The sequence below is a fragment of the Gymnogyps californianus genome, chromosome 2, assembly GCF_018139145.2.
Source record: "Gymnogyps californianus isolate 813 chromosome 2, ASM1813914v2, whole genome shotgun sequence".
NCBI lineage: Eukaryota > Metazoa > Chordata > Aves > Accipitriformes > Cathartidae > Gymnogyps > Gymnogyps californianus.
This window is the reverse complement of record NC_059472.1, coordinates 27,922,185-27,950,129: the sequence shown is the minus strand read 5'-3', so window position 1 is coordinate 27,950,129 and position 27,945 is coordinate 27,922,185. Positions and strand designations below refer to the sequence as shown.

The 27,945-nt window shown below is 37.4% G+C and overlaps 1 protein-coding gene across 1 annotated transcript in view; it reads right to left on the bottom strand.

Moving 5' to 3' along the window:
* NBN (nibrin) overlaps nucleotides 1-27,945 on the bottom strand; it is a 32,695-nt gene that overhangs the window by 3,414 nt on the left and 1,336 nt on the right. Inside the window, exons 2-15 of the mRNA XM_050892333.1 lie at nucleotides 20,317-20,450; nucleotides 19,045-19,190; nucleotides 17,490-17,649; nucleotides 16,964-17,067; nucleotides 12,316-12,433; nucleotides 11,829-12,019; nucleotides 10,613-10,713; nucleotides 8,249-8,390; nucleotides 6,952-7,215; nucleotides 6,192-6,666; nucleotides 4,036-4,107; nucleotides 2,410-2,565; nucleotides 1,291-1,404; nucleotides 191-240 (exon numbers count right to left, since the gene is read on the bottom strand). Of these exons, the coding sequence (XP_050748290.1) occupies nucleotides 191-240; nucleotides 1,291-1,404; nucleotides 2,410-2,565; nucleotides 4,036-4,107; nucleotides 6,192-6,666; nucleotides 6,952-7,215; nucleotides 8,249-8,390; nucleotides 10,613-10,713; nucleotides 11,829-12,019; nucleotides 12,316-12,433; nucleotides 16,964-17,067; nucleotides 17,490-17,649; nucleotides 19,045-19,190; nucleotides 20,317-20,450 (2,227 nt within the window). The remainder of the gene's footprint in view (nucleotides 1-190; nucleotides 241-1,290; nucleotides 1,405-2,409; nucleotides 2,566-4,035; nucleotides 4,108-6,191; nucleotides 6,667-6,951; nucleotides 7,216-8,248; nucleotides 8,391-10,612; nucleotides 10,714-11,828; nucleotides 12,020-12,315; nucleotides 12,434-16,963; nucleotides 17,068-17,489; nucleotides 17,650-19,044; nucleotides 19,191-20,316; nucleotides 20,451-27,945) is intronic.

The window sequence follows — 27,945 nt, the reverse complement described above, 5'->3', positions numbered from 1 at the left end:
TTGAAAGTTTAAGGCATTAAAAAAAAATTGAGAGAAGTTGTTAAGTCATTTTGGGTATACTCCATACATGGAAATACATGGAATTTTGAAAAGAATAGTCAAAGTAGTCTTTTACAAAATTGGAATTTGTCAAAAAAAAGATGTGATGCAAAAAATAGACATTTTCTAAACAGAAACATGAAACTCTTACCTAAAGAGATCATCAGCAAGCGATTCCTCTCTTGCATGTCGGTTCTGTTCCTGAGAAAATGAGTATATTCAATATTTGATGTTAAGGATGAAGCTAATGAACAATATAGAAGAACAATATATTCCTGCACTAACACAGTTTTTCCTGAAGAAATAAGTTTTCTCTAAGTACTCCATTCAGTGCATAGTCACATTAGATAATATATTTCACTACTCAAGTTTGGCTACTGCTACCAACTAATGGAACGGATTAGTTTGTGCAAGATACCAATTTTGGTCAGAAGTATGTTTTTTGTTTTTTAAGCATCATTATAGAAACAGGGAAATTTTTATCTGATTATTGGTGCATAAAGGGAATTTTAATTAGCGTTATCTATACCCAGGGATTAAAAAAAAAAAAAAAAAAAAGATAATCAAGAAGTGTTGACGTTACAGGATCTTGATTAGGCTGTGGAAACAGAATATGACTCATCAGCAAGTATTTTTAAAGAAACTAGTAGAAAATGAAAGTGCTAGAGAACTGCTATGATAAAATATAATATTTTTTAGAACTTTTACATACAAAGGTGAAGATTTTCACAACAGACCAAATATTAAATGTATTCTTACTACATCTCTTCAGTATACTCCAACAGAATTTTACTCAGGTATTTTCTGTTCTGTTCAAGAGTAGAATATCAATTGTACTGTATAACAACTTAAACACAGCTAACCATATAGAAGTTCTTCCTAGCTCCCTGTCACATTTTTTTAATTGTCACAAGTTTCCATAACGCTTATTTTGCTTACTGAAAAAAAAAAAAAAAAATCATTCTCTTTTAGGTTATTGATTTTGCTTTAAATCAATATTTCTGATTATATGAATGTTGCATGTAAAAGGAATTCAAATACTCAGCAAAAAGATGAGCCTTACCACTGGCCTCTGACTTCCAGTAACTTTTCTACTGTGTATGTTCCTATGAGCATGTGTGGATAGCTAATTGGCTGAGCTTTTATTTAAAAAATAAAATTCTGAAGTATTTCAGTAATGACCACAGGTTGGTATGACCACTTACATAAGTCAAGCTTTTGTTTGATCATCTTTAAGAAATATTTTCTTACCTCCATTTCTTGCCTTAACCAGTCTTCTAGCTCTGAATTCTTTCTGGCATGGTGAGCAACCAAATCTGATCCTCCAATAATGTACGGAAGTTGTCCTGCCCCTGGATAAGCTACCTGTCGGACAATAAATTCTTACAATTACAATACAAGGCAAGCACAATGCAAGTAAAAGGTCTGTTTTAACAAATTCAGAAAGTCTATTCAGATACCACAGAAGAAAGTCAGCCAGACTTCCTTTGAATAAGGAATTTATCAGAAATCATATTTAAAACAGATTGAAGTGAAAAATGCATTTACAGAAAGCTATTACTTTTTACCAAAAGAAACAAAAAAAAAAATAGCTGACAAGTTACATATGCTAAATAAATCTGATAGTACATTAAATGGAGTTTGAAAACATTATAAACTGATTTTTACTGATAGATTCTATTTTATCATCAGAATGCATAAGCATCTATTACAAAATGGTGGAAAAGAAAATACTATCAGAAATTTAAAATGCTATTTAAAAAAGCTGGCAGTTGCATTATGTAACTCACTCTCTACGTAATATTTTACTGAAATGCATTTCTAGTAATCTTATACCACTTTTTTTTTTTTTCCCCTGATATGAGCTGAAGTGGTATTTTTACATTGAACACTAAGAATCTTCTTGAAATTATCTTCAGGACCCAAGCAAGCAATAATCTTACTTTTGTAAGATAGTAGATTTAGTTCTATTTAGAAATCCAAGATTTATTAGATAAAATGCAAGATTCTGAATCAGCATATGCTTTATACGTAGGTCTTTGGAGAAGTCAAATTACTAGCTTTTAGAGGTACTACCAGAAGTTATGGTAGGCACCACTTAACAACTTATTCCAAGTAACAGCTTGGAATAGAGAGTACAAATATCTAAATAATCTAGCATGAGGTAAGCCTTTGTCAGCCTGGTACTTCTTCAATCAATTAGCAAAATATTTATTAACAGTATAATATGGTATTTAAATTGTTTCTTTCTGTAGTTACTATCAATTTAAAAAAAAGAGTCTTTCATAACATATTTCTACAATCTTAAGGCAATACTTTTTAGTATTTTTAAATAGTGCCATCTTGTGACCATTTCAAATACACACTAACCTTTTTGAACATTTTGAAATTTTTCTTTCCCCCGTAGCTGGTATTTCCAGTAAGCTGACTGTTCTGTGTTGGATGGCTGACAACCAATGATCTAAACTCACTCAACAGAAGTCTGCTAGGAAGATTGCTGGAGTCATCTTGCAGTTTGTTGTCGTTCTTACGTGGGAAGAAAAAGGAAGGAACACTTCAAGTGTATAAACAGACATACAGCATATGTAACAGTATAAACTTTAGAGAAAGAAATTATCATGAGCACAGCTGAGGCAAAAGTTAGGATTACAAAAGGGCGAGGGGGAGCAGCAGCAGTGCTAGAAGCCAAGAAGAGGGATATACTTCTCAACCTCTTTATACACTACCAATAGAGCTAGGAGTTCAGTAAATTTATTTCTCTCATATTTACATCTGTTGAAAAGACAGGATTATTAAGAACTGCAGTAATAATAACGAAGTCACTGTACCTCATTTCACTAGGATTTTACTTCAAGATAAAACTTCAAGTAAAAAAAAAAACAATATTTTTTTTTTCCAGTTTAGCTAATACCTAAGAATTACTTCTCTCCTCCTCTCCACCTTGCCTCTTACTTGGACTAATTTAATCAAGTATGCTTACTCTTATGGAAACTCCAGCTAACTTCACAGAAGACAAAGTTGAACGTCTTCAGCTCAATTCTAGCCTACAGATTTACCATTTAGGCCAACTTTAGGGCTGTAAGCTGGATCTGACCAATGAAGCAACTTCTTGTACATGAGAATGCTCATATGCCAGCATGCACACTTTGCTGCTTGCAGCTAGATCTATGTGGATTAAAAAGGAAGTCTGGGTGCAGGACACGTTCACAAGTAATGTTAAACTATCTTCATGGACAGCTCCAGCCCAGATGCAGTACAGTTGTTTTATAGCAAAGTATAAATGAAAAGTCCCTTAATCTGCGCTGACCCTGAACTTTGGTATACCTGCATAGCAATCCCTCTTCTTGGACTGTTTTCTGTACATATGTGAAAAGGTTTTATCCTGCCCCTTGTTGACTGGCTACACTCTCCTTTATCTCTTCAGAATCTTTCCATTTCAGTTTCATTTAGCCTCATCTCCTTTTCCTCTGCCTCACTGCCATTCCCAGCAATTCTCCCCTCCTTCCTTCCTTCATCTCACCTATAACAAAGTTAGCATGCTATTTACTGTTAATCAGTGTATGTTACATCTATTTTCTCAATGGTCCATCTCTTCCATTCTAGTGGTGATCTTTTTAGAGCAGACAAGCAGATTACGTCCTTGTCTGGTCTTTAAGCAGCAACCTAACAAAAACATCAGTACAAGTATTAACCACATTGAAGGGTTAATACAATTACATTAGGTTTCTGTAGTTTCAGTCACCTTAAGTATCCATCCAAATGCATTACAAAAGCATGCAGATGAACTACAGTTTGCTCTGTCTTTTCACAGTCAATAAGTTGGACTGTACTATTCAAATTTACATGTGATTATTTTAAGCAGTACAATCTTCAGAACCTCCTTTACTCTGAAATGGGATCCACAAATACTATGTTCTTAAAAGCAAAAATTTTGATGCATTTTCTTAATGCTTCTCAAAGTTTGCTGTTCAAACTTACAGTTAACTGGTTTCTTACCAATACTGGTGACTCTTGCTTGACCCCACTTTTCATTTCCGAAGTTAGAACTGATCCACGTTCCTCCTCTTCCTATTTGATTAAAAATTATTTAAAATGTAACACTGAAATTAAATGCAAATTTAATTACATCAAATTGTTTTCTGTTCTTTATAGTGGAATAAGCATTTTCAACTCAATATAAATATTTAGACAGAAAAGAAACTGTACTGTATTTTTAAATTTTTATGATTTTATGTACACTGTAACAATTGTTGGGGTTTTTTTCTATTTAAAAATATCACTATTATTTTCTCACAATTTTTTTTCTTATACCGGTAGCAAGTTTTGTCCATGTGTACAATCTTCAAAGTCCTGCCAGGTTCTGGAAAATACTGTAAAAGCTTCTGAATATAAAAAGTAGCATTTTCAATTTCATATGTTAAGTGTACATGTGTGCAGGAAGGACATTTCATTACTAGAATAGGAAAGTATTCTGCAGGTTGCTTTCCTCCTGTAGTTTAAAACTAGATTTGCCTTTCATAAATTATTTTCAGTGGTTGAAAAAAAATCAGATCAGCTTTATGCACCCTGTAGATTTTGAGGCAATTACTCACATTCTCTGTCTTGCCAGATACACAAGGTGCATCCATACTTAAAGAAAATAGGTAACATAAATATGCCCGTGGAGCTTTATCATGAAATCTCCTTCCTATTCCACTGGAAATATAATTTACATGAATAAACCAGATCATTCTTAATTAAACTATTAGAAGACTTTTTGTCAGCAAAAATCTTTAAGTGCGCATCTGATAAAATAACAGTTTAGTTATACACAAGAATTTGTTTTCCTTCATAATCCTGACAAGAAGTTAGACTAGAAAAACTGCCCAGGCCATAACAAAATTCAAAAGACTATTCCAAGCAGCCATTTTAGTCTCTCAGTACAGTCAGACCTGATAGAAAGTACCTCCTCTGATAGTATAAAGAGCAAGAAACAAAGATTCTCTACAATTGTAAGACTTGTGTTTTGAAATTTGCTTGTTAGTAACACAAAAAAAAATAGCATTATAACAAAGTTCAAAATTCACACTTTGCCAGAAGCAAGCTCCAGTAAAGTATCAAGAGAAGAGTGTTAAGCTGGTCGGAGCTAAGGTTGCACAAACAATTACTAATTCTCATCTGATCCAAGGTATCTTGCAAATTCCAGCTACTCAATCATACATTCAAACTTTATTATTACAGCCTTTAAACATTGCCTACACTGTATAAGAACTGACTGGACAGTAAGCTTTAATATATGTATTTTTTTAAATAAACAAAAACTAAACTTGTTCCTTCTCTTTTATTTCCCTCTGCGTTGTTAATAGTCTACTTTGCTAGAGCTATCAACATTGTTTTCCTCTACAAACCTGCTTTTAGTTTTTTTTCAATTAAGTGGCTACTGTTCACTAAAAATCCATTGTTTTCTTCATTTCTCTTAGAAAATTGCCTTATTCTCAAAAACAAAAACAGAGAAATAATCAAGAAAACTAATCACAAGCTGTGTTTTGGTTTTTTTGTTTGTTTTTTGTTTTGGTGGTTTTTTGTTGGTTTGGGTTTTTTAAGAGGATGTTAGTGATTTGAATTGCCTCATACAGGAATTTTAATAGTCTTTCACGTCACATCTAGAGATTCTGACTTGAAAGATGTTGGACACTACTGTGGTATTCAACAGAAGAGGTCAACTAAAGGTTTCTTCAGAAAATTCATTACGTAAAGATAGTATAATTGAGTATTATTTTAGTATAAATATCAACATTATAATTAACACAACAACATACATGAGAAGTTTTTCTTGGACCAGGAATATATTCTGCTGTTCTACCTACAGCAGAATATAGCCCTACTTCAAGCAAAAAGAGAGAACTTTCAGAATACAAGCAGCTTTCAATTCACAAAGAAACAATGTCCTGAAGAATGAAAAAACATTTAGATAGGTGTAACACTGCAATGTTCACATGTAATAGATACATCATATCAATTTTTAGTTCAGAGTGATTTGAGAAGTTTAAGCAAACAAACTTTACAAAGCCACTTTCTATATGCAGGCAGCCTCATCCTTAAAGGAGCTATCTGCATCCTTCTAATACAGCTGTAAATTTCAAGATTAGGTACATGAGAAGAATATAACTTACCAATATTTTATTATCCTCTCTCTGCTTTACATTTACTTCTTGAATCCTGCTTCCTTTGGCTTCCAAACATCTTTTTTTTTGTGTATTTCCTTGAGGTTCCTGGTCATGATCTGCCATTTGGTCTTCCCACTCTAGGTCTCTGCTTCCAAACACAATTTCTAGTGTCTCTGTATCTTCAGATAAATCATTTAACTCCTTTCTCTTCTTCGGTGCATGCTTTTCACTAGAAGTAGTTTTAGTGTCTGTTTTATCACTTGCTAGTTTGCCACTTTCCCTCATAAGCTTTATTCCTGTGTCTTCTAATGCAAAATTTGGGTTTGAGTCCAGGATGTTATTTTCCTTTTGATGCTGTTCTGATTCACTGTTCCACACTGATGAAGCTGTGGGTTCAGTGCACTTGGAAACAGGCAATGACCTTTCCTCCAGTTTTGCTAGTTTAGGTACAGATGTTTCTTCTCCTTCTTCAGCTCTTTCCCTTAGCCAGAAAGTAATTACAAAAAAAAAGAAATTACAAAAGCATTTTTGAATATGACTAGCTGCATCCACAACATAACAGCTTCCTGGGGTTTTAGTGACTGCACTGTGAAATTTGAACATAAGTACCCTTGAGGAAAAGCTTGCCATTCTAGGAACACGATCTAAAAATTACCTTTTTAAGTATGTTTTGAATTAAATGTACATCCCTTGAGTTAAAATTATTTTCCAGAAACAGCACCAATGTAACAATAAGGGAAATAATGTCAAGAACATTTCAACATACCTTTTTCTAGCTACCTGGAAGTAATTTGTAATTGAGTTAGACTGGTGACGTGAAGTGCACTCACTAGGTTTACCAGCTTCTGAAATTTTAGATGGCGAGACAGAATGACTTTTTTGACTAAACCCAGAAGTTCTGTTCACTCCAGATATCGATGTTCCTGCATTTACACTGCCACTTGTGCTAGGGTTTTTCTTCACAGCGGTTAGATCCTGGAAAGCCCTTTTCCCTCGTCTATCCATCTGGGGAGTATTCTCTATCTCCATACTACATTAGAGAGAAAAAACATTAAGTGAACACACAAGAAGTTACCACAGAGATACACCATAGAATACCACTTTTTAAAAAAGCTGTACCTGTACTTTGAACATACTTATAAACAATGTAGGTGTGCTAAAAACAAACTGTAAAATCCGCTATGATAAATATATTTTTATAATTGTGAAATGGCTTGAACATTTTTAATAGTTAAGACAGTCAAATCAGATATGCAGTATCTACATTGTATCTGAGTCATTGTCCTGGTTTTGGCTGGGATAGAGTTAATTTTCTTCCTAGTAGCTGGTATAGTGCAGTGTTTTGGATTTAGTATGAGAATAATGTTTCTAGTTGTTGCCAAGTAGTGTTCATACTGAGTCAAGGATTTTTCAGCTTCTCATGCCCAGCCAGCAAGAAGGCTGGAGGGGCACAAGAAGCTGGGAGGGGACACAGCCAGGACAGCTGACCCAAACTCGCCAAAGGGATATTCCATACCATATGACATCATGCCCAGTATATAAGCTGGGGGGAGCTCGCCAGGAGGGGTGGATCACTGCTTAGGAACTGACTGGGCATAGGTCGGCAAGTAGTGAGCAATTGCGTTGTGCATCCCTTGTTTTGTATATTCTAATTCTTTTAGTATTATTATTGTCAATTTTTTTATTATTATTATCATCATCAGTATTATTATTTTTCTTCCTTTCTGTCCTATTAAACTGTATTTATCTCAACCCTTGAGTTTTACTTTTTTCCGATTCTCTCCCCTATCCCACTGGGTGGGGGGAGCGAGCAAGCAGCTGCGTGGTGCTTAGTTGCCGGCTGGGGTTAAACCACGACAGTCATGTAAGTCCTATGTGATGTCTTCTGTTACCTACCACTCAAAAGCAGAAATTATCTCACTGCAGACGAGTGACAGCAATTTAGTAAGTGCCATTTCTAACACTGTATATCTTTGTCCATAGCAATGATACAGTTCCTCTGCCACAAATGATTGCTTTATTTGCAAGTATTAGCTTAGAAACTATTTCCATGAATACTTTACCATGTCTGCTCTTCTGTTTCTTTATCAGCTACATATACTGCGCTGTTATCTGCAGCAGTTGGCATTATGGTTTCATCCACAGCCAAACTCTGAGAAATGGCTCGCCCCACAACAGCTGATGCAGGAGTACCTTTAGTTACAGCTGCAAGATCAACACAAGAGAAGAATTAAAAGGTTAACATCAAATCTGTGTTTCTTTGCATGTGTTATTACACATCAGTAACTGATCAGGTGAGATTTTTGTAAAATGATCTTAAAGCAATTTTAATCAAAAAATTAAGCAGATTCATTAATTAAAAAAACCTGAAAGAAACAGTTCTAAAGGACCATATTCTGGGATTCAGTTTTAGTTAAATATTCTACTGAATGAAGTCATGGAATTTTGCTTAAATAAAAATGAAGCATAATGGGAAATCATATATTAATATGGACATAATGTAATTAATAAATCATGCAATATATATTTTATGCAAAACTGTCAGAGCACAAAATTCCTTACGTTTACTGCTTTATGATGATCTCTAACGTGATTATTACATTACATTTACAGAACCAATATTTGCTATCAAAAACCCTTAGAATAAATGTCTTCTACAAACAATTTCTCATAATCCCCATAGGCAGGGGTTTGCCTTAAAACATCATTTGCTGCTCTCTATTTAGTTACTTGCATTATTTCTCTGTAAAACAGAAAGGAGAGCATATACAACTTCTTTTACATTGTCTGCCCTTTCGCTTGTCCTTGTCTTCATATACTTATGTCTTCTCCAAGTCAAAGGACACTAACATTTCCTATTTTAATGTATGTCTCATCATGCTTCTAGATACATTTTTTTAATTACTACTCATCTCTCAGCCCTTTACATTCTTCCTGCATCTCATTCTGATTGAGACTATGATGACAGTTATTATCCTTTCAGATAACCCATTCTTTATACATTCATTCATTAATTTTTTCCTACCACTGTAACCTATAGAGGAATAACCTATAGACACACCTAGGTCTCCTCCTTGAGCAACTACATCCTACATATGTTGCTATTCGTTCTTCTGAGACAAAATCAGAGGAAGAAGTCTTCTTTACAATCCCTCTGATTTTCAACACACACAGAGAAGTTTTTTATAACTCCCAAACAGTAGCATTTGTTCCCTCTCAGCAAATAAACTGTAAACATAGCTACCTTTAAAAGCCTTATATACAGTCCATTTACACAATTCAGACAACTTAATTTTTATCTAATTGAATCATTCAGACTGGAAACAAGAATCAGCATTTCTGATTTATTCAGATGTCTGCAGGGTCAGTATCTTTAAATTTAATCTGAGAATTAATTTATTTTGTATTGTTTTCTAAACTAACTGGATAGACAACAGATCATATACAAGTTATTCATACAAGAACACCAGTCAACCAAAATATTCTTCAGAGCTCTGCCAGTACTGCATGTATCTTTCTCTCTTCAAAATACATTTTTTAATAAGTAATGTTCCTATATGTAAAGACAAATTTATGGGGTTTTTGTTTGATTTTTTTTAAAAATTGTAGGATTTGCTACCCAATACAACACTTTGTAGAACAGAATAGAACCTAAAATTATACACATAACACTGACAATTTTATAGAAACAAAATATAGACTAGCAATTTTGGGAAAGGCATGAAAAGAGAATTAGACAAACAAAAGCTCTTTCTGTCTCTCAAAGATTTTTATTACTACTGTATTAGCAAATACAAGTTAAGTTTCAAGTTGAGACTTGGAATGTCCACTCCCAAAGTATTACTTGAGCAAATGTGGCAATCGTGTCTCATTGTTTTTACTTCTTACGTCAAGATTATGTTTAGTTTTGAACCGGGTGGGGGGCAGTTGAATTTTCCTAAAGCAAATTCCTTTTTGTGCAAGCCTTTACAAATTAATTCCATCCTCATTCTCTCAATTTCTAATATTGATCTCTTACCTCCCTATTACCCCAGTCTTTCAATAAAAGATAGAATAGCATGGAATTCAAACTACCACATACATGTTAATTCCGTGGCCACTAAAAATGTGAACTTCAGAAGATTCTTTTAAAGTACCTTTCCTTTAACGATCAATGTACTATGTGTATGCTTTTTATGCTAATTTTAGATCTGCTACTTTTTTATTTACATCTGAGTCATATAATTTTCATTGCAGTTTATTGCAAGACCATTAAAAAACAATTACCTCTTCAGACTTGTATACATTTTTCATACAGTTTCACTCTGTTTTAGTGGTCTTGCAAAACAAAACAAAAGAACTTGAACGTTAGCAGTTGATGCCCCTGCACAAAAAGAAATACTGCCTCTTTAATGCTGTTAACTTATTACTACCCTTCTTCCAATTACCTTTGTTACCAAGCTGCTTTTGAGGGTTGCAGTATTTTTCCGTAGACATGAAGATAACTGCCAATCCAATTTCTGCCTCGGGAATAGCCCTGAGATCCTTGCTGTTAATATACAAATAAAATAAAGACAAAAAAAATAAAAAGTGTTTCTCAATACAGATTCAAAGATGAATAGGCGAATGGGCACAGATGTGACAAAGTACAAAATGTTCCATTCCTCCTTTCAAAAAATACCAGTTTACACTACAATTTTTCACAATACAGTAAGTCAGCATAATTATCCATCATTACACCCATGTCCTATATGTATGAACTTCAACGTTTCCTGCTGCTGTAGCCACTGTCTAGTCCCAGTAATCTGGCCAATGCATCTCTCCCTACCTGATTTCTGGGAATTTAACCAACTGTACTCTACCTCCGATTCAAAAATGTGTGTGAATGGAAAAGTGACTTGAAAGATCTGAGCACTTCTTACAAGTCAGTTAGGCACACACACACCTCTTCTGTACTACAGCCATGAGAAGAGCTTGAGTACAGTTTTCTCTATTTAGCAAGAAAATTCAGGGGAACTAGGTTTAGGTACTAGGTTAAGGATTGGGATTTTGTTTTCTTTCATTGTTTTAATAAAATGGCATCAAGAAAATCCTAACATCTATAAAGTATGAAGTCTGCCCTCTCAAACAAAACCTACTACCAAAACAAAAACCAATTTTCATTAAACAGAAGCTGCTCTTCAGAAACATTGTATGCAAATAGACAGCAATGAACCACATGACCTCAAGGTGCCATCTCATCTGTTTTCCATGAAATAAATACATATATTTATTGAAAAATCATAGATAATCTGTTTTCCATTCTTAGAAGATATTAATTTTTAACGTCTTTTAAATAGTAGAAGAAAAACCACTTGCTGTCTGTAATTTCAAAGCAGCTTCATTACAATGAATTTTTGTAGAATTGGATCCTCCAAAAATGGAAAAAAAAAAACCCACCAAAAAAACCCAAAACAAAACCCCCATCCAATCCTCACAGAACTGCCAAGTCCTTTCTTTCCTGCTTCAAGAAATTTTAGTTACTATGCTAAATACTTAAAGCAATGAAGAATATGCCCTCTTTATAAGCATCCTACTGCTTAAATACGCATGCAAACACCATGACTAAGTCTCTGCAGAAATTCTGAAATTACCCCACTGCTGTACAAGAGAACAATGCTGCACCTTTGCAAGACAGTCAGAATGGAATCAGTCCAGTTTCTCATGGAATCAGATCCTGGGATCTGAGAGTTTGTCAACCCCACATCAACAACACAAACTTCAGGAGAAACTAGTAAAGATGTTTCTCTTCTTCCTTCTGTCATCAACTTTGCTTCCCCTCCTCCAAGAATAACTGCTGGACCCAGCTTCTTGTGCTAAAAAGAGAACGCCAAAAAAAAAAAAAAAAAAAAAAATCTTAAAATACAGTCAGTTTAGAAGTATCAGCATAATGAACTATCAGCATAATGCTTATCACTGATGCACTAATGCAGATGTGATGTGTTCTGTTTCTCCCCCTGTATTTCATCTTGCTTAGACCATTGTATTGTAAGAATATAAATACACAGAAATCCTTCTTTCCTGATGAACCCAGAATGAGTGTGAATTCACAGAGAACAGAATCTGTGCTTAGCTACCCCTGCAACATTTTTGCAATGGAAAGCCTGATTACCTGCTTGGCAGTTAGAAATACAAAAGTTTTTCCACTGAATATTTTTTTCCTTTCACGATGCTCAGATAAATCTAGTTTTTCAGTGCCAATGGAAGGCTCATCAACTGGAGGATAAAAGCTGCAAGAACAGAAAATTAAAGTTAAAAATTCGGATTTACCTATCAGCACTGACTCATAGTCCTTTCTGGTTTAGATTAAAGCTCAGAAGTTAAAATACTGCATTTCTCTGTTAAAACTATTTATATAAATATTTTTTCAAGAGATTGTTAAGAAGAAACAGAGCCTCTAATTTCTCAACATCTAAGCTAAGACCAAGACTTTCTACTTCTGTAACTAAGACGACAACACTTTCAGGAATGTATTCAACCTGTCCACCATCTGCTGTACACATATCCACATTCTCTACTAACAATACTGACAAATGAGACTGCAATCTCATTCTGCACTTACTCTGGCTAATAGTAAAACTCCACACAAAATTAGTCATCTTGCTTCCTCTACCCTTCAGGTGGGCAGAGCCACTCCTCCTTCCCTTCTACTGGATCAAGAAATTGTGTACCATCACATAAGATGAAAGCCTACTAAGATGATTCACTCTGCAGATTCTCAATTGTTTTGTCCAATACAAGAAAGCGACCAGGAGTTTGGCTGGGGAACAGATTAGGCAGAGGTCAAATTCTACTCTGAAGCTCTCATTTTTGTCACAGCCTGAGATCTCAGCTCCAGTTAATGACGGCATGCCCACATCATAAAAAGCCTCTAGAGTTAAGACAAGCATCTAACTGATAATTTCAGGATAGTATTTACAGCATCTTTGAGCCACATATTCACTACTACAGCAGTTCTGACAGAACAAGGTGAAGGCGCATGCTAGAAAGAAGGGAAACTATAGGTTGATTTTAACTGTACTATACTACATCTGTACCCAAACAGCAGTTTATGTACATACTCTGGCTGATCATAGAACTACTTATCTTTATTCTGACAGCTAATTATACATCCTTCTCATACTACTATGCAGAAAAAAAAAAAAGATGCTGAAACACACTCCTAAAATCTGGTTTAATAGCACAATAAATTACATATATACATGTATACATACATACACACACACGGGTATGTTTTTAATTTTTTTTTCTAATTTATGCAAGTATTAGCAGATCCTAAGCAAGAAACATACTCCATGAAATGCTGAAATATTTAAGTTTCTGAAAAAAATGCACCATCTGTAAACATATAAACATTCTTCAGACACTGAATATTCAAATCCTTATAGCTGAACACAAGTATAAGCATGTAAATTTTCTACTGCATCCAAATATGTAATTCAATTATGATAGGCTAAGATGTACTATATAATTACAGTTAATTTTAAATAATCTTTGTTCTTTTGTGTTCTTCACAATCAATTCCTGAAGCTTTATGTACACAATGGGAATTAACCAGCCTAAAACCATCAGGTTTCAAAAAATGAGTATTTGATAAGTCTCAGCAACCTGTTCAAGTCTGTTTACAAAAATATTGTTGCATTGAAATTGAAATAGATATGATAAAGTCTACTAATTGTAAGAAATAGGGCAATTCAGATTTTAGTTATCAGGCCAGAAGACTTCTGATACTGAGTCCCGTAGAGACAGTTATTAACCTAAGATAAATACAGGAGACAAAGTCATCTTTAAAGACCAAAGGATGAGTAAAAACGGAGAAACAGCAGTTTCCATTACTTTGGAACTGGACTATAGTTTCTCTATAAATACATTTCAAACCTCTGTTTTTTAATTTCAGCAGGAAACTTCAACTTATCATCTCCTCCTCAAAGAAACCTTTGATTTTCCTTTGGAACTCTTATCCAATGCTGATATCTAAGCTCAAAAGGCAACACAATCTTTTTCCGTCTTAGGATTCCGAAGTGCTCCTTGTACTCTCTCCCCATAAGCTTTGAACAGTAACACCATTATCCAGAAAAGACCTTCTACAGTCTTGAATCTTTCAATAAACAGATTTTCATTCTTGATGAGTTTCTGTTAAAGGCTCAGTTACTTTTCTACTTTTTAAAAGCCCTGCACTATTTACACTGGACTGCTGTAATAAAACATGTTATTTCATACAGGGCTGCACTTATGCAGCCATTAGTGAAATCTTCAGTTATTTTTCTTCCTTGCATAGGTTATCAGAGAGTACCAAAGGTAATATACTTCACCATAAAAAGCCTCACATAAGAAGCCCCACATTCATATGTGAACTGCAGGTTTGCAATTCCGTGAAGTTTTAGTATAAACAAAAAGAAGTTTTAAATTTTTTTAACTTTAAGATTATATTTCCCAAAGATTTTTTTGGGATCAGATCTACAGTAGTAATCCAGATTTAATTAACAGTGTCACCTTGTATTACCACATTAATATACCTTTCTTATTTCATGTCCAAACTAGTACTGCCCCAAGTTTTTTAGTGTCTTGTGGATGTACCAGCTCAAGTCAGCTCTAGCTACAACACACAATGTAGAGATTCCCTGTGAAAGTTAAAAGTATTTTTGGAAATTGAATGCAAACAGCTGCTAAGTAAATTTTCAATATCTTCCCACAAGCTACATCTTAAAAATATCACCTATTTAAAATACTGTAATTACTTTAAATATAGATCTGCGTATTACACCAGCTGTCTCATTTAGCTTGATGCAGAATTCTCTCTTCGAAAGGTACATAATGGATATACTGCTAGCATCACTAACATTTAGTCAGCTCAATTCCTCTGAGGGTCTTAATAGTTAGCAAAAATATTTAAGAAAGGGAAACATATCCATCTGGTTCTATTTTAGGGAGCACTTAACAGCTCAATTATACTGTCACTTCTGTATTAAAGGAATGGACAACATGCACCCCAGTTTCAAGAGCCCAAGCCACTGTTTGCTTGTTACTGTAAGAGACAGTAACAGCAGCCTTACAGCTAGATAACACTAGACCAAGCAAATTTCAAATTGCACAACTAACTGCTAGCTTTTGATGGCTTGTACTACCTGTACTAAAAAAAAAATAAAATAAAAACCTCCCAGAAAACCTTACGTGCAATATTTCAGAGAGGACTCTAAATAGTTTGTTTAGTTTTCTCACATCCTTATAAAAGTAGAAGCAAAAGTTACAATTCATGAAGATTCCCCCTTTCTTCTGAAACTGAAGACCAAATGAGCTTTAAACCACTCACAGATGACTGATCTGACATATTACATAAACCCCTGCAAATGTAAAACAGCATCTAGAAACTAAAGAGTATTTGCTACCAAATGTTCCAGATTGGCACTTGTATTGTTCTAACAAGGTACTGTCACATTCTGTGAAATATATTTTACCACGTAGCAAGTGCAGCTTATTGTGAATCCCCTGCAGCTTTGCTTCCATTACCATGTGTGCACCACTGAGGTTTGTTTAGCTGCCCTTTTCCCCCCACCCTCGTTCTTCAAACTATTCTACCAATGGCTATCATCAGACCCACTAAAGAAAATAAATTAAATTGCTATGTCCTAACACATATGTATGTATGTATATCCATACATATGTAAAACCAACAGTGACTTCTATTCTTCTTCACCACTTATTTCCCCCAACTCAAATGTCTGGTGTCCAGCATCCACCTGGTTAAAACAATACATCCAGAAAAATCATAATGTCTTGAATGCATTTAAAGTAATTTCACAAATTTTTCTCCCTGTTAACTGACATTAAAAGTTCAACATGTTATTTGGAAATTCTAAGAGTACTTGGCATTTGACATTCATTATGTATCTCATTTCACAGTATCTTCCAAAGCATGCAAAGAACAGAAGCAATAAAAAAATCCCCGAAGTACCCATGCAGTTTACCTTTTAAAAATACATGATGGAAATTTCTCACCTGCATAAATCATGTGTTCATACAAAACAAAAAAAACCCAAAAAAACCCAAAACACAACTGCCTCCCTTTTCAAGGTAAAAATAGTAGCCATACAGGCTCAGATGAAATTCTCGCATACAATAATGGGATTATTTTACACTTTTCTACACAGAGAAAATAACCAAAAGGGCTATTCTGCAGTACTTATTTATTCCAAAGTAAGAATTCCCTTTTCAAGTTAATTTAACCATGAAAACAAACTTATTCTCATATAGCGAAGACCAATGCACATTAGTCTCACTTCATCTGTTAACAGATAACTAAAAACCCCTGCTACTTCAGGAAATTCAATGGTCAGGCTAATTCTGTTTTGACCAAAGTTTACAGTAAACTCAGTAACTAACTGTGTACTGTGAAAATATGTCTACATAATGAATAGGCTTGATATAATTTCTTTTATAAAAATATAATTTTCTTTATTTTAATGTATCAACTCCCAAAAGAATTTAAATGTTCCTTCAAACATATCAACAAAACAAGTTCCTATTTAGAGCTAGTAACATCTCTAAGCATAGAGTCAATTCCAAGAGCTCATTTTATAACTCTAGGGATGAGAGCAAGGAAATCGCCTGAATATTAAAATGTGTGTCATATTAAGCATTCCTCCACAAATAAAGTTACTGTAAATCACATATTCTGTCAAATATGATCAGATAAATGTGTAGTTATTTAACAATCTAACTCCCATAAGTTTAATTCTGTGACATTAAAACATGATACTTACCTTTCATGATGTGGCAATTGTTGCCTGGACTGAATAGCTTTGATTAATTCAACAAAAAACTCTGGTTTTATAATTGGTCGACCACAAATCAAAGCACATATAGTCTGAAACGACAGAAAATATATATTTACTGTATGGCAAAAGTTCAGCTAGAATATGGTTCAACTGACATGAGCTTTTTAAGATCTTAGACGTGGAAAACATCACACAAACAAATAGAACAATACTGAATTTTGCTGCTGAAAACCAGGATAGTTTTGCTTCTAACAGCCTAGCTTTTAATTGCTGTCTTGACCAAAGTTATGAAAATATACAAGGCAACTGATGAAAATCAGTAACAGTCTTCAAAATTGGCTTTTTTCATTTTCTTTCCCTCCAACCTCCCATCAACGTATACCTCTTTCTAAACTTGGAAGAGTGGACTTCATAGCTTTGTAGAGGAAAATCTTGAGCAGGTCTAGAATTTAATTCGCATTTGTGGGAAAACTGCAAAGCAATGCCATCAATATGCAAAAGCTCAACATACCTTAACAGTAACTTTTACTGATACCATTACAAGATGAGTACACTCCTTTGTCCATTCATTCACTACAAGACCTCCAAGCTGCTGGATGGCTTGATTTAAAGCAGTTTTCTGAGCAACATCTAAACATGAGGAGCAGACAACCAAAGGTTCATACTCTACTCTGAAAAGAACAAGTAAAAGAGAATTGCTTTAGATATTTCAGCCAATCATTATGATGAACAGAGCTGACGTAACTATCATGTTTGTGTCTCAGGGAAATCACGGGGGGGGGGGGCGGACACAGACAAAAAAAAGAAAAAAAAAAAACCCCACCCTATAACTCTTACCTAGATCAAAGACTGTGCTTTACAATTTCCTGAAGAAAGTAAATACTGATTTTTATTCAGAAAAATTAACAACATTTTGACTTGATGTCTGAAATATTTCTAAGGACTTTTGGGTCTTTCACAGACATCACATAGAATTAGTGCTTGAAGAATACTGCAAGGTCAGGGAATATCAGAAGAAATGGAGCATGTGCTTCCAAAGGCAAAAGAACAGAACATGCTCAACAGAACAGTCCACAAACAGATCAGTATTTAAAAAATGTAAGTGTCACAGAATGCAAGTTCAAGTAAGTTTTTTTCCTAACACTGCCATTACTGTTGACCATAAGCCTATTTATATTTGTAGATCTTCCATATGGAATTACAGCATATCAAGTTCCATGATTTGATTTGGTTTAGTCTACAAAGCAGAAAGAAATTTAAATAATCTCTCTGGTACAACAGTGATGACGTATCTGGTCTCACAGCATGATTCCTGTACCACATTTCAGGTGTGTTGATCTAAAATATCAAAAATAATTTACTGTAATAAGTGGAGGAGAATGCCATTTGTGCTATCAAATAATACCAGCAGTAGTGACAAAACAGAGTGAAATTTTAAGGAACAAAGCCAACTTCTGGTTGCTTTAATGTTGATTTTAATGGTCATTAGAATTTGTTCTATTTACCTGCCACTTTACTTCAAGGAGTGCTTCATATATTCAAACAGATAGCACTGACTACCATGTTAAATTTGAAAAATTAGCAAGTTGGGTTCACTAAAGCTAATGCAGGCAGACGTCACGGCAACAAGCGTTCAATGGCTAGTGCTGCACAAAGCATTCTCCAGCTATCTCAGTTCTTTTCTCATTACATTATCAACAGCTAACAAGCTCTCCCTACCCTAAACTTTCCTCCCTTCTTTAGAACCATTTCTGGTTTAGGATTTTGTTCTTTGCCTAAGATAGCCTGAAAACACTCACTGTACACGATAAAACATCTTCTAAAATGCCAATGCTTTACTACAAACAATTTTAATTTCCTAGTGTCATAATAAATTATATTATAAAAATACGTAATGGAAAACTATCGCAGAAGCAGGTGTGGAACATAGGCAAAATATTACTCATTTCTTTTGCTTTCTAAAAATTCATCATTGTTGTATTGCTTGCCGAGTTTTATGATGTGCTAAAATACTCTTTTCAAAAACTGCAATTTTCTACTTGATATTTTATAATCAAAGCACTTACCTAAACTTGCTCTCAAGGACTCCAAAGTTGATTCTGTCACCAGACTGCAAAGACACCGAAGTGCCATTGAGTTTTGATCCATTAACAAAGGTACCATACTTAGACGTATCTGTTACTGTTAATATAGGGACTGAGAGAGACTGGCTCTGAAAATAAACATAAATAAGCCGTTATAGTTTATCAGAATGAGATAGTTTTATCAGAAACAGGTTACTACCATTACGGATCAAAGCAGTAGATAAATAAGAAAAAGCCCACAAAATACCATCCTAAATAAAGACTTTGGACAATGAGGCTGGCTATGTGTAATTATTCATCTTATGGTTTTCATTGTGAAGGAATGAGAGAAGACATGCATATTTTTAGCTTCAGAACTTTTGCGCTTCTTGCACTCAGTCTTTTTGAAGGCCATGCAAAGCAATCATTCACTGGCCCAAAGCCTCTGCTAGTGTGACTTAGCAAGGCTCTCAGATTTATTATTGATGCTTTTACCCACCATTCAGCCCTGGCATAGGTGCCCAAGTCACTTTCTTGGGCTAGAACTGCCCAAGCTAGTCTTCCACAAGCTGCAGGGCATGGTGACACCAGTGTGTCTTGAGAGAAGAGGTTAGACACTGTCATAGTTCCCAAATGGTTCACAAGCCAATGAGAACATTGTCAGTTTGTTTTTACGAAATTTTGCTACGTAGTTATACACTATTTGTAGTATTAAAAGGACAAATAAATTTTATGTATTCCAAATTCTATGTAAGGTTACATAAATGAAATTCCTGCTGACTGGCTTCAAAATGTCTGTAAACACTGCAACACATAAGTGATAGTAAATTGCTGCTTGCTAATTCTCCTTGGGACATTTTTATTTTCAGTCCCCTAAGCAAACACAGAATTAATGATGTGGAATGAAACACGAACTAAGCCTGCAGTAGGACAACTGAAGAACTTCCCAGAACCAAGACCTAAAACTTGTCTATGTAATGAAATTTAATTGCATAATTTTCCTGCTGTGATTATTTTAATACAAATTCCTAGTAAATCTTCACTCTGGGATAAAAGGGAGCTTGCACCAGTAGAATTATGCCACTAAATTTCTCAACACAGGCAAGCAACCCTGAGGGAAAAAAAAAAAAGTCAAGATTAAGAAAAGACAGGTGATCAATGGTTCTACTCCAAGTATAAAACACCAGTGAGAGCAAAATGAGAGTACGTATGGTCAGGGCAGACTGAATTACCCACAGAGCATATCGATAACGCAGTAAAATGCCAGCTACTTACAGGAGTTGTTTCAGGACGGCTTACTGTCAGAATTGCATGACTTCGACTGATGGACTGATCATCCTGAATTAAAATTGCACAGTTTTTGCGTCCAATAACATATTCTGTACCACTTAAAAGCCGATATGGCTCTCCTGAAAATAAACAAAAGACAGAAAAATATCAATTTACAAAAAACTCCAAAATACCCAAAGCACTTAGGAAACATTCAGAAGTTTGCAGTGTATCTGAAACTCAACTTTGTCATGCATCATTTATTAGGCTGACTAGAATTATGCATTTACTTTATAGATAAAATCTCTTTCTTCCCCTCTCCCTTGCTTTGTCCATTATAAAAGGATACATTTTATGATAAACAAAGCAGTTACAAAAGTGGCAGCACACTTTTTTCAAAGACAATATATTTTTAGTAATACTTTGCTTAACTTTTCTCTTGTATTACTTCTTGAAGATTAAGTGTTACATATAGAAGGAAAAAAAAAGATTACTATGTAAGATAGCTTTTCCAAAACACAAGTTTTAAGGGTACCTAATTTTTTGAGAGTAAATAATTTATTTACGTAACTTATTAAGAGGTTCAGAGGAAAATGTCCTCCTAATGAATGTAAGAAGATCTGCAATGTAAATCAAATTGATACTTAGTAAGTTCAGTCTCTGACCTATGCTTTAGCTCATTCTTGGTATCTGTCATCTAGACCACATGTTGGCCTTTCAGTGAATGGCTTGACTACATCCAAAAGGTCTGTGTTACCTACCAGTCAACAGAACCAGAAATGTTTCTTGATGAAAATGAATGAATAACTACAAATTAAATTCTAGCTATCAACCCTGGGCAAATAACTTTCCAAATACGAACTGCACAGAAATGATCATCCTGAATACAACAATACCAGTGTTTTGGCTCTTGCTCAACAGTTTTCCAGGCTGTAAGAGATAACTCAGTTCGTTTCAATAGGATTAAGTATTGTTACCACTAGAAGATAAATCAAACATCCAAAGTTCATTCCCAATGAATTAGGAAATAAATAGCAGATACAGTTGTGATAGGACTGCTCGTTATACAGAAGAGAAACATTTAAGTCAAGAAGAAATTTGTATATTATATGATACCTATTATCAAAGTTATCAATGTATTGAAGCTCCCATGGATAAAGAAACTGATGAAGAAAGGTACAGTGGCAATTCAGTTTCAAAACTCTGCATCCAAGAAACAACATGATGTCTTAAGTTCAACACTTGATCCTTGAAACATCAACATGATATTTAGACATCTTTTCTGAAAGGAGAGACTCCTGAGGTTGACTCCTGCCTCAGAGCTAAACTCTTCAGGTATTTTAAAGCACCATTCTGTGACCTACTTCACTGGCTGCAGCAGCACCTAAAGACATCCCGCATGGGTTCGCACAGCGAAAAGCCCTATTAAGTTGCTGTGGTTTAACCCCAGCCAGCAACTAGGCACCACGCAGCCGCTTGCACACTCCCCCTGCCCACTGGGATGGGTGAGAGAATCGGAAAAAAGTAAAACTCAAGGGTTGAGACAAAGACAGTTTAATAGGACAAAAAGGAAGAAAACAATAATAATGATGATAATAAAATGACAATAATAATACTAAAAGAATTAGAATATACAAAACAAGGGATGCACAATGCAATTGCTCACCACTCGCCGACCGATGCCCAGTTAGTTCCTAAGCAGTGATCCGCTCCTCCCGGACAACTCCCCCCAGTTTATAGACTGGGCATGATGTCATATGGTATGGAATATCCCTTTGGCGAGTTTGGGTCTGCTGTCCTGGCTGTGTCCCCTCCCAGCTTCTTCTGCCCCTCCAGCCTTCTTGCTGGCTGGGCATGAGAAGCTGAAAAATCCTTGACTCAGTACGAACACTACTTAGCAACAACTAGAAACATCAGTGTGTTATCAACATTATTCTCATACTAAATCCAAAACATAACACTATACCAGCTACTAGGAAGAAAATTAACTCTATCCCAGCCGAAACCAGGACAGTATCACCCCTTATTCTATACCATTTATGTCATGCTCAGGTCCCACACTTTCCAATACATCCCAATTAATCACCATCACCTTTCGTGTCCTTTGATATATATACACACACGCACACAGATATCATTCCCTTAGTCTGTGGGCCATCCCTATAAAATGTCTATTGACTTCATTTAGTCCATAACTTTGGGGTCCATCTGTCATAACAGTCTTTCTGGGCATGAGGGATGGTGTGAAGTCTGCTCAGTTGGCAGAGCAGGATCAGGCTTCGGTGTGGTGCGGCGGGCAGGTGACACTGGGCGCAGCAGGAGGATGATGTGTAGTGTTGGATTGTTGCATGCTGAAGTCAGTTCTGGTTCCATCACTACTGCGCTTCGCTCAGTTTTATCAAAGTTCATTCTTCATTAGTCTAAGTGATTCTTATTGCAATACCATTGATATAGCATGTAACAATTATAGCAATGATGATACACAGTGGCACGGTTATATAGCAATTAACATAATACAATTTAATCTATTGGCTGTTCTCACCTAAAATCAAATCCCCTTGAGGCACACATCGGACCTCCCCATCCTTCCGCATCACCCACCAAGTGCACCCAGGTCCTTGAGCAAAAGCAATTCCACAAATAAGTTTGCCTTTGCCTACGCCTTTGGCAGGAGTAACCCAGACTGTCTTCCCTAACGTATTTTTTTATGTGCACTACAGGGACTTTATCCCCTTCTACAGTACGTAAAAGTTTTGATTGGGCAGGGCCAGCCCGATTGGCAGATCCTCTAGTGTTGACTAACCAGGTGGCTTTTGTTAAATGTGTATCCCAATGTTTGAAGGTTCCACCCCCCATTGCTCTCAGTGTAGTCTTTAACACTGCATTGTATCATTCGATTTTCCCGGAGGCTGATAGGGGATGTGATATACCCACTCAATGCCATGCTCTTTGGCCCAGGCGTCTATGAGGTTGTTTAGGAAATGAGTCCCACTGTCTGACTCAATTCCTTCTGGGGAACCATGTAGCCATAAGATTTGCTTCTCAAGGCCCAGGATAGTGTTCCGGGCGGTGGCATGGGGCACAGGATGTGTTTCCAGCCATCCGGTGGTTGCTTCCACCATTGTAAGCACATGGTGCTTGTCTTGGCAGATTTGTGGGAGTGTGATATAATCAATCTGCCAGGCCTCTCCATATTTATATTTCAGCCATCGCCCTCCATACCACAGAGGCTTTAACTGCTTGGCTTGCTTAATTACAGTGCATGTTTCACATTCATGGATAACTTGTGCAATAGTATCCATGGTCAAGTCCACCCCTCGATCACGAGCCCATCTATATGTTGCATCTCTTCCTTGATGACCTGAGGTGTCATGGGCCCACAGAGCTATAAATAATTCACCCTTCTGTTGCCAGTCCAGCTCCACCTGAGCCACTTCAATCTTAGCAGCCTGATCCACCTGCTGGTTGTTTTGATGTTCTTCAGTGGCCCAGCTCTCGGGTACATGGGCATCTACGTGACGTACTTTTACAACCAGATTCTCTAGCCGGGATGCAATATCTGGCCACAGTGTGGCGGCCCAGATGGGTTTACCTCTGCGTTGCCAGTTGCTCTGCTTCCACTGCTTCAACCACCCCCACAGGGCATTTTCTACCATCCATGAGTCAGTATAAAGTATTGGTCAGTTTTCTCGTTCAGCAATATCTAAAGCCAGCTGGATGGCTTTCACCTCTGCAAACTGACTCGATTCACCTTCTCCTTCTGCAGTTTCCGCAACTTGTCATATAGGACTCCATACAGTAGCCTTCCACCTCTGATGTTTTCCCACAATGCGACAGGACCCATCAGTGAACAGGGCATATTGCCTCTCATTTTCTGGCAGTTTATTATACAGTGGGGCCTCTTCAGCACGTGTCACCTCCTCCTCTGGTGATATTCCAAAATCTTTGCAATCTGGCCAGTCTGTGATCAATTCTAAAATTCCTGGGTGACTGGGGTTTCCTATTCAAGTTTGTTGTGTGATCAGTGCAATTCACTTACTCCACATAGCATCAGCTGCATGATGTGTAGAGGGAACCTTCCCTTTGAACATCCAGCGCAGCACCGGCAGTCCAGGTGCTAATAGGAGCTGTGTTTCAGTACCAACCACTTCCAAGGCAGCTCAAACTCCTTCATAAGCTGCCAGTATCTCTTTTTCAGTTGGAGTATAGTGGGCCTTGGATCCTCTGTATCCCTGACTCCAAAACCCTAGGGGTTGACCTCAGGTCTCCCCTGGTGCTTTTTGCCAGAGGCTTCAGGTAGGGCCATTCTCCCCGGCTGCAGTGTAGAGCACATTTTTAACAGCTGGTCCTGCCCGGACTGGCCCAAGGGCTACTGCATGAACTATCTCCCGTTTAACCTATTCAAAGGCTTGTTGTTGCTCAGGATCCCATTTAAAATCATTCTTCTTCTGGGTCACTTGATAGAGAGGGCTTACAATCAGACTGTAATTTGGAATATGCATTCTCCAAAAACCCACAACACCTAAGAAAGCTTGTGTTTCCTTTTTACTAGTCAGTGGACACACAGCTGCTATTTTGTTGATCACATCCATTGGGATCTGACAATGTCCATCTTGCCATTTTATTCCTAAAAACTGAATCTCCTGTGCAGGTCCCTTCACCTTACTTAGTTTTATGGCAAAATCGGCTTTCAGAAGGATTTGGATTATTTTCTTCCCTTTCTCAAAAACTTTTTCTGCTGTGTTGCCCCATACGATGATGTCATCAGTGTACTGCAGGTGTTCCGGAGCTTCACCCTGTTCCAGGGCAGTCTGCATTAGTCCATGGCAAATGGTGGGGCTGTGTTTCCACCCCTTGGGCAGTCGATTCCAGGTGTACTGGATGCCCCTCCAAGTAAAACCACACTGTGGCCAGCACTCTGCTGCCAAAGGGATTGAGAAAAATGCATTAGCAATATCAATTGTGGCATACCGCTTGGCTGCCTTCAACTCCAATTTGTATTGAAGTTCTAGCGTGTCCGGCACAGCAGGACTCAGCGGCGGCGTGACTTCATTCAGGCCACGACAGTCTACTGTTAGTCTCCATTCTCCATCAGACTTTCGCACTGGCCATATAGGGCTGTCAAAGGTGAGCGAGTCTTCCTGATCACTCCTTGGCTCTCCAGTCAACGAATCAGCTTATGGATGTGAATCAGGGAGCCTCGGTTTGTGTGATATTGCCGCCAGCGCACCATCGTGGTAGCGACTGGCACTTGTTGTTCTTTGTACCTCAGCAACTCCACAACCTCAGCGAGGTTGTGAGGGTCCTCAGCAAGACCAGGCAAGGTAGACAGTTGTTTAATTTCCTCTATCTCCAAGGCAGCTATACCAAGAGCCCACCGATACCCCTTTGGGTCCTTAAAATACCCTCTCCTGAGACAGTCTATGCCAAGGATGCATGGGGCCTCTGGGCCAGTCACAATGGGGTGTTTCTGCCACTCATTCCCAGTTAGGCTCACTTCAGCCTCCAATACAGTTAGCCGTTGGGATCCCCCTGTCACACCAGAAATACAGATGAGTTCTGCCCCTTTATAACTTGATGGCATTAGAGTACACTGTGCACCGGTGTCCACTAGAGCCTTATACTCCTGTGGGTCTGATGTGCCAGGCCATCGACTCCACACAGTCCAATAAACCCGGTTGTCCCTTTCCTCCACCTGGCTGGAGGCAGGGCCCCTCTAATCCTGGTCAGAGTATTTGTTACTCACTTCTTGTAAAAATGACTTCGAAGTCCCTTCAAGAGGATCAAAAGTAAGATCAGCCCTTCTGCTCTGTCTGGGGAATTGCCCGCTGGAAACTGGAGCAGCATTTTTCCTGGAAGAATCCCCTTCTGTGGTTGTTTTTGCTTGCAACTCATGTACCCGTGCATCTAGGGTCGAGGTAGGTTTTCCATCCCACTTCCTCATGTCCTCTCTGTGGTCACGCAGGTAAAACCACAGGGTACCCCGTGGTGTGTACCTTCTATATTCTCTCTCTTGAGCAGAGGAATACTCACTCCTAATAGCTGAGATACTGGTCTGTACAGGTGGGGAGTAGGACTTTTCTATCAGTTCAATCAGTTTTTTGGACTTTTCGGACAGTTTTTCGGACTTTTCGGACAGTTTTTCCACAGCTGAGACGCAGGCTCGTAGGGAGGAAGAGAGATTTTTTTCGTATCGCCAGAGCTGGTGAGCTATTTCATCCACCGTCGGTGCCTCTTCATCTTTCCAGGTCAGTACTGCCAATGGGCTGGCATACGACTATGGTACACTCCATACGAAGTTCCACCACATGGATCCTGTGCAATGGACTTTGCCTGGATCTCTGGGTAATTGTGCGTTGTCTGGGTCAAAATAAATCATCTCTAGCACAGCTAATTTCCTCAGGTACTGGATACCTCTCTCCATGGTGGTCCACTTGCCTGGTTGACATATTACATCTTCCTTGAAGGGATACCTTTCCTTCACACTTGACAGGAGTCGCCTCCAGAGGCACAGGGCTTGTGTCCCTTCTTCAATCGCCTTGTCAATGCCACCTTCCCCAGAAAGTGATCCCAGCTGCTTGGCTTCCCTACCCTCTAATTACAGCCTACTAGCCCCATTGTCCCAACATTCGAGCAGCCAGGTGATAATGTGCTCACCTGGACAATGGCTGAAATCTTTTGGCATATCCCACAGCTCACTCAGGGATAGGGATCGGGTGATTACCTCTGGTTGTGCCTCTTCTTACTGTTCTCGTGATGACCCTGGTTCATCTTCATCCCTTACTAAGCAAACTGGTTTTTTTGCACATTTCTTCTTCTGTACAAGGGCAACTGATACCGGCACAGGTTGGTTCTCTGGTTCAGCTGCAGTGCCTGTCGCAGGGGTTGGAGTAGCCACAGTGCCTGTCGCAGGGATTGGAGTAGCCACAGTGCCTGTCAGTCTGTTTTCCCTCCCTGTTCCCTGAGAGCGCTGCATGATATCGAGCAGTGTTTGGCAGATACTGCCCAGGGCCCAGCACAGTGCGGTAAGTTGTGCCTCTTTAGAATAGCCACAGCATTTTCCTTTCAAATATTCTATCACTTTATGAGGGTCCTGTAGTTGTTCAGGAGTGAAGTTCCAAATCATTGGAGGTGAGAAGTTCTCTAGATACCTGCCCATATTCTCCCACATGCCACGCCACCCATGACTAGCCAGCATCAGGGCAGATCTCTGGGTGATATTCTTAAACAGTTGTTTAACCTTAAACAAGACCTGGAACACATTCAGGAGACATAGCAATAGGAACATGCTGGTTTGAACATCCCAAGGATATTCAAAATTCTCAAGAGCTATTGTAATTTGCCTGGAGGAGAAGGGGAAGGTGAAGAAATGTGTCTCCCCCATGGACTGGCTCTCCAACGAAAAAAAGTAAAAGGTGTAATTACTAATATTTTCTGATAGATGACTCCCAAAGTACAGAGATGACGGCAATGCTGAGTACAAATACCAGATTAGTTCCACAACGAGCAATTCTATCGTATCATAAGCCAGTTTTTCAAAGTACAACAACATGATAACTCTAGCCCAGTTCCCACAGGTGAAAACCAGCACAACAGGGAGCATATACTGCAAGTAAGGTATTACATAATGCACCT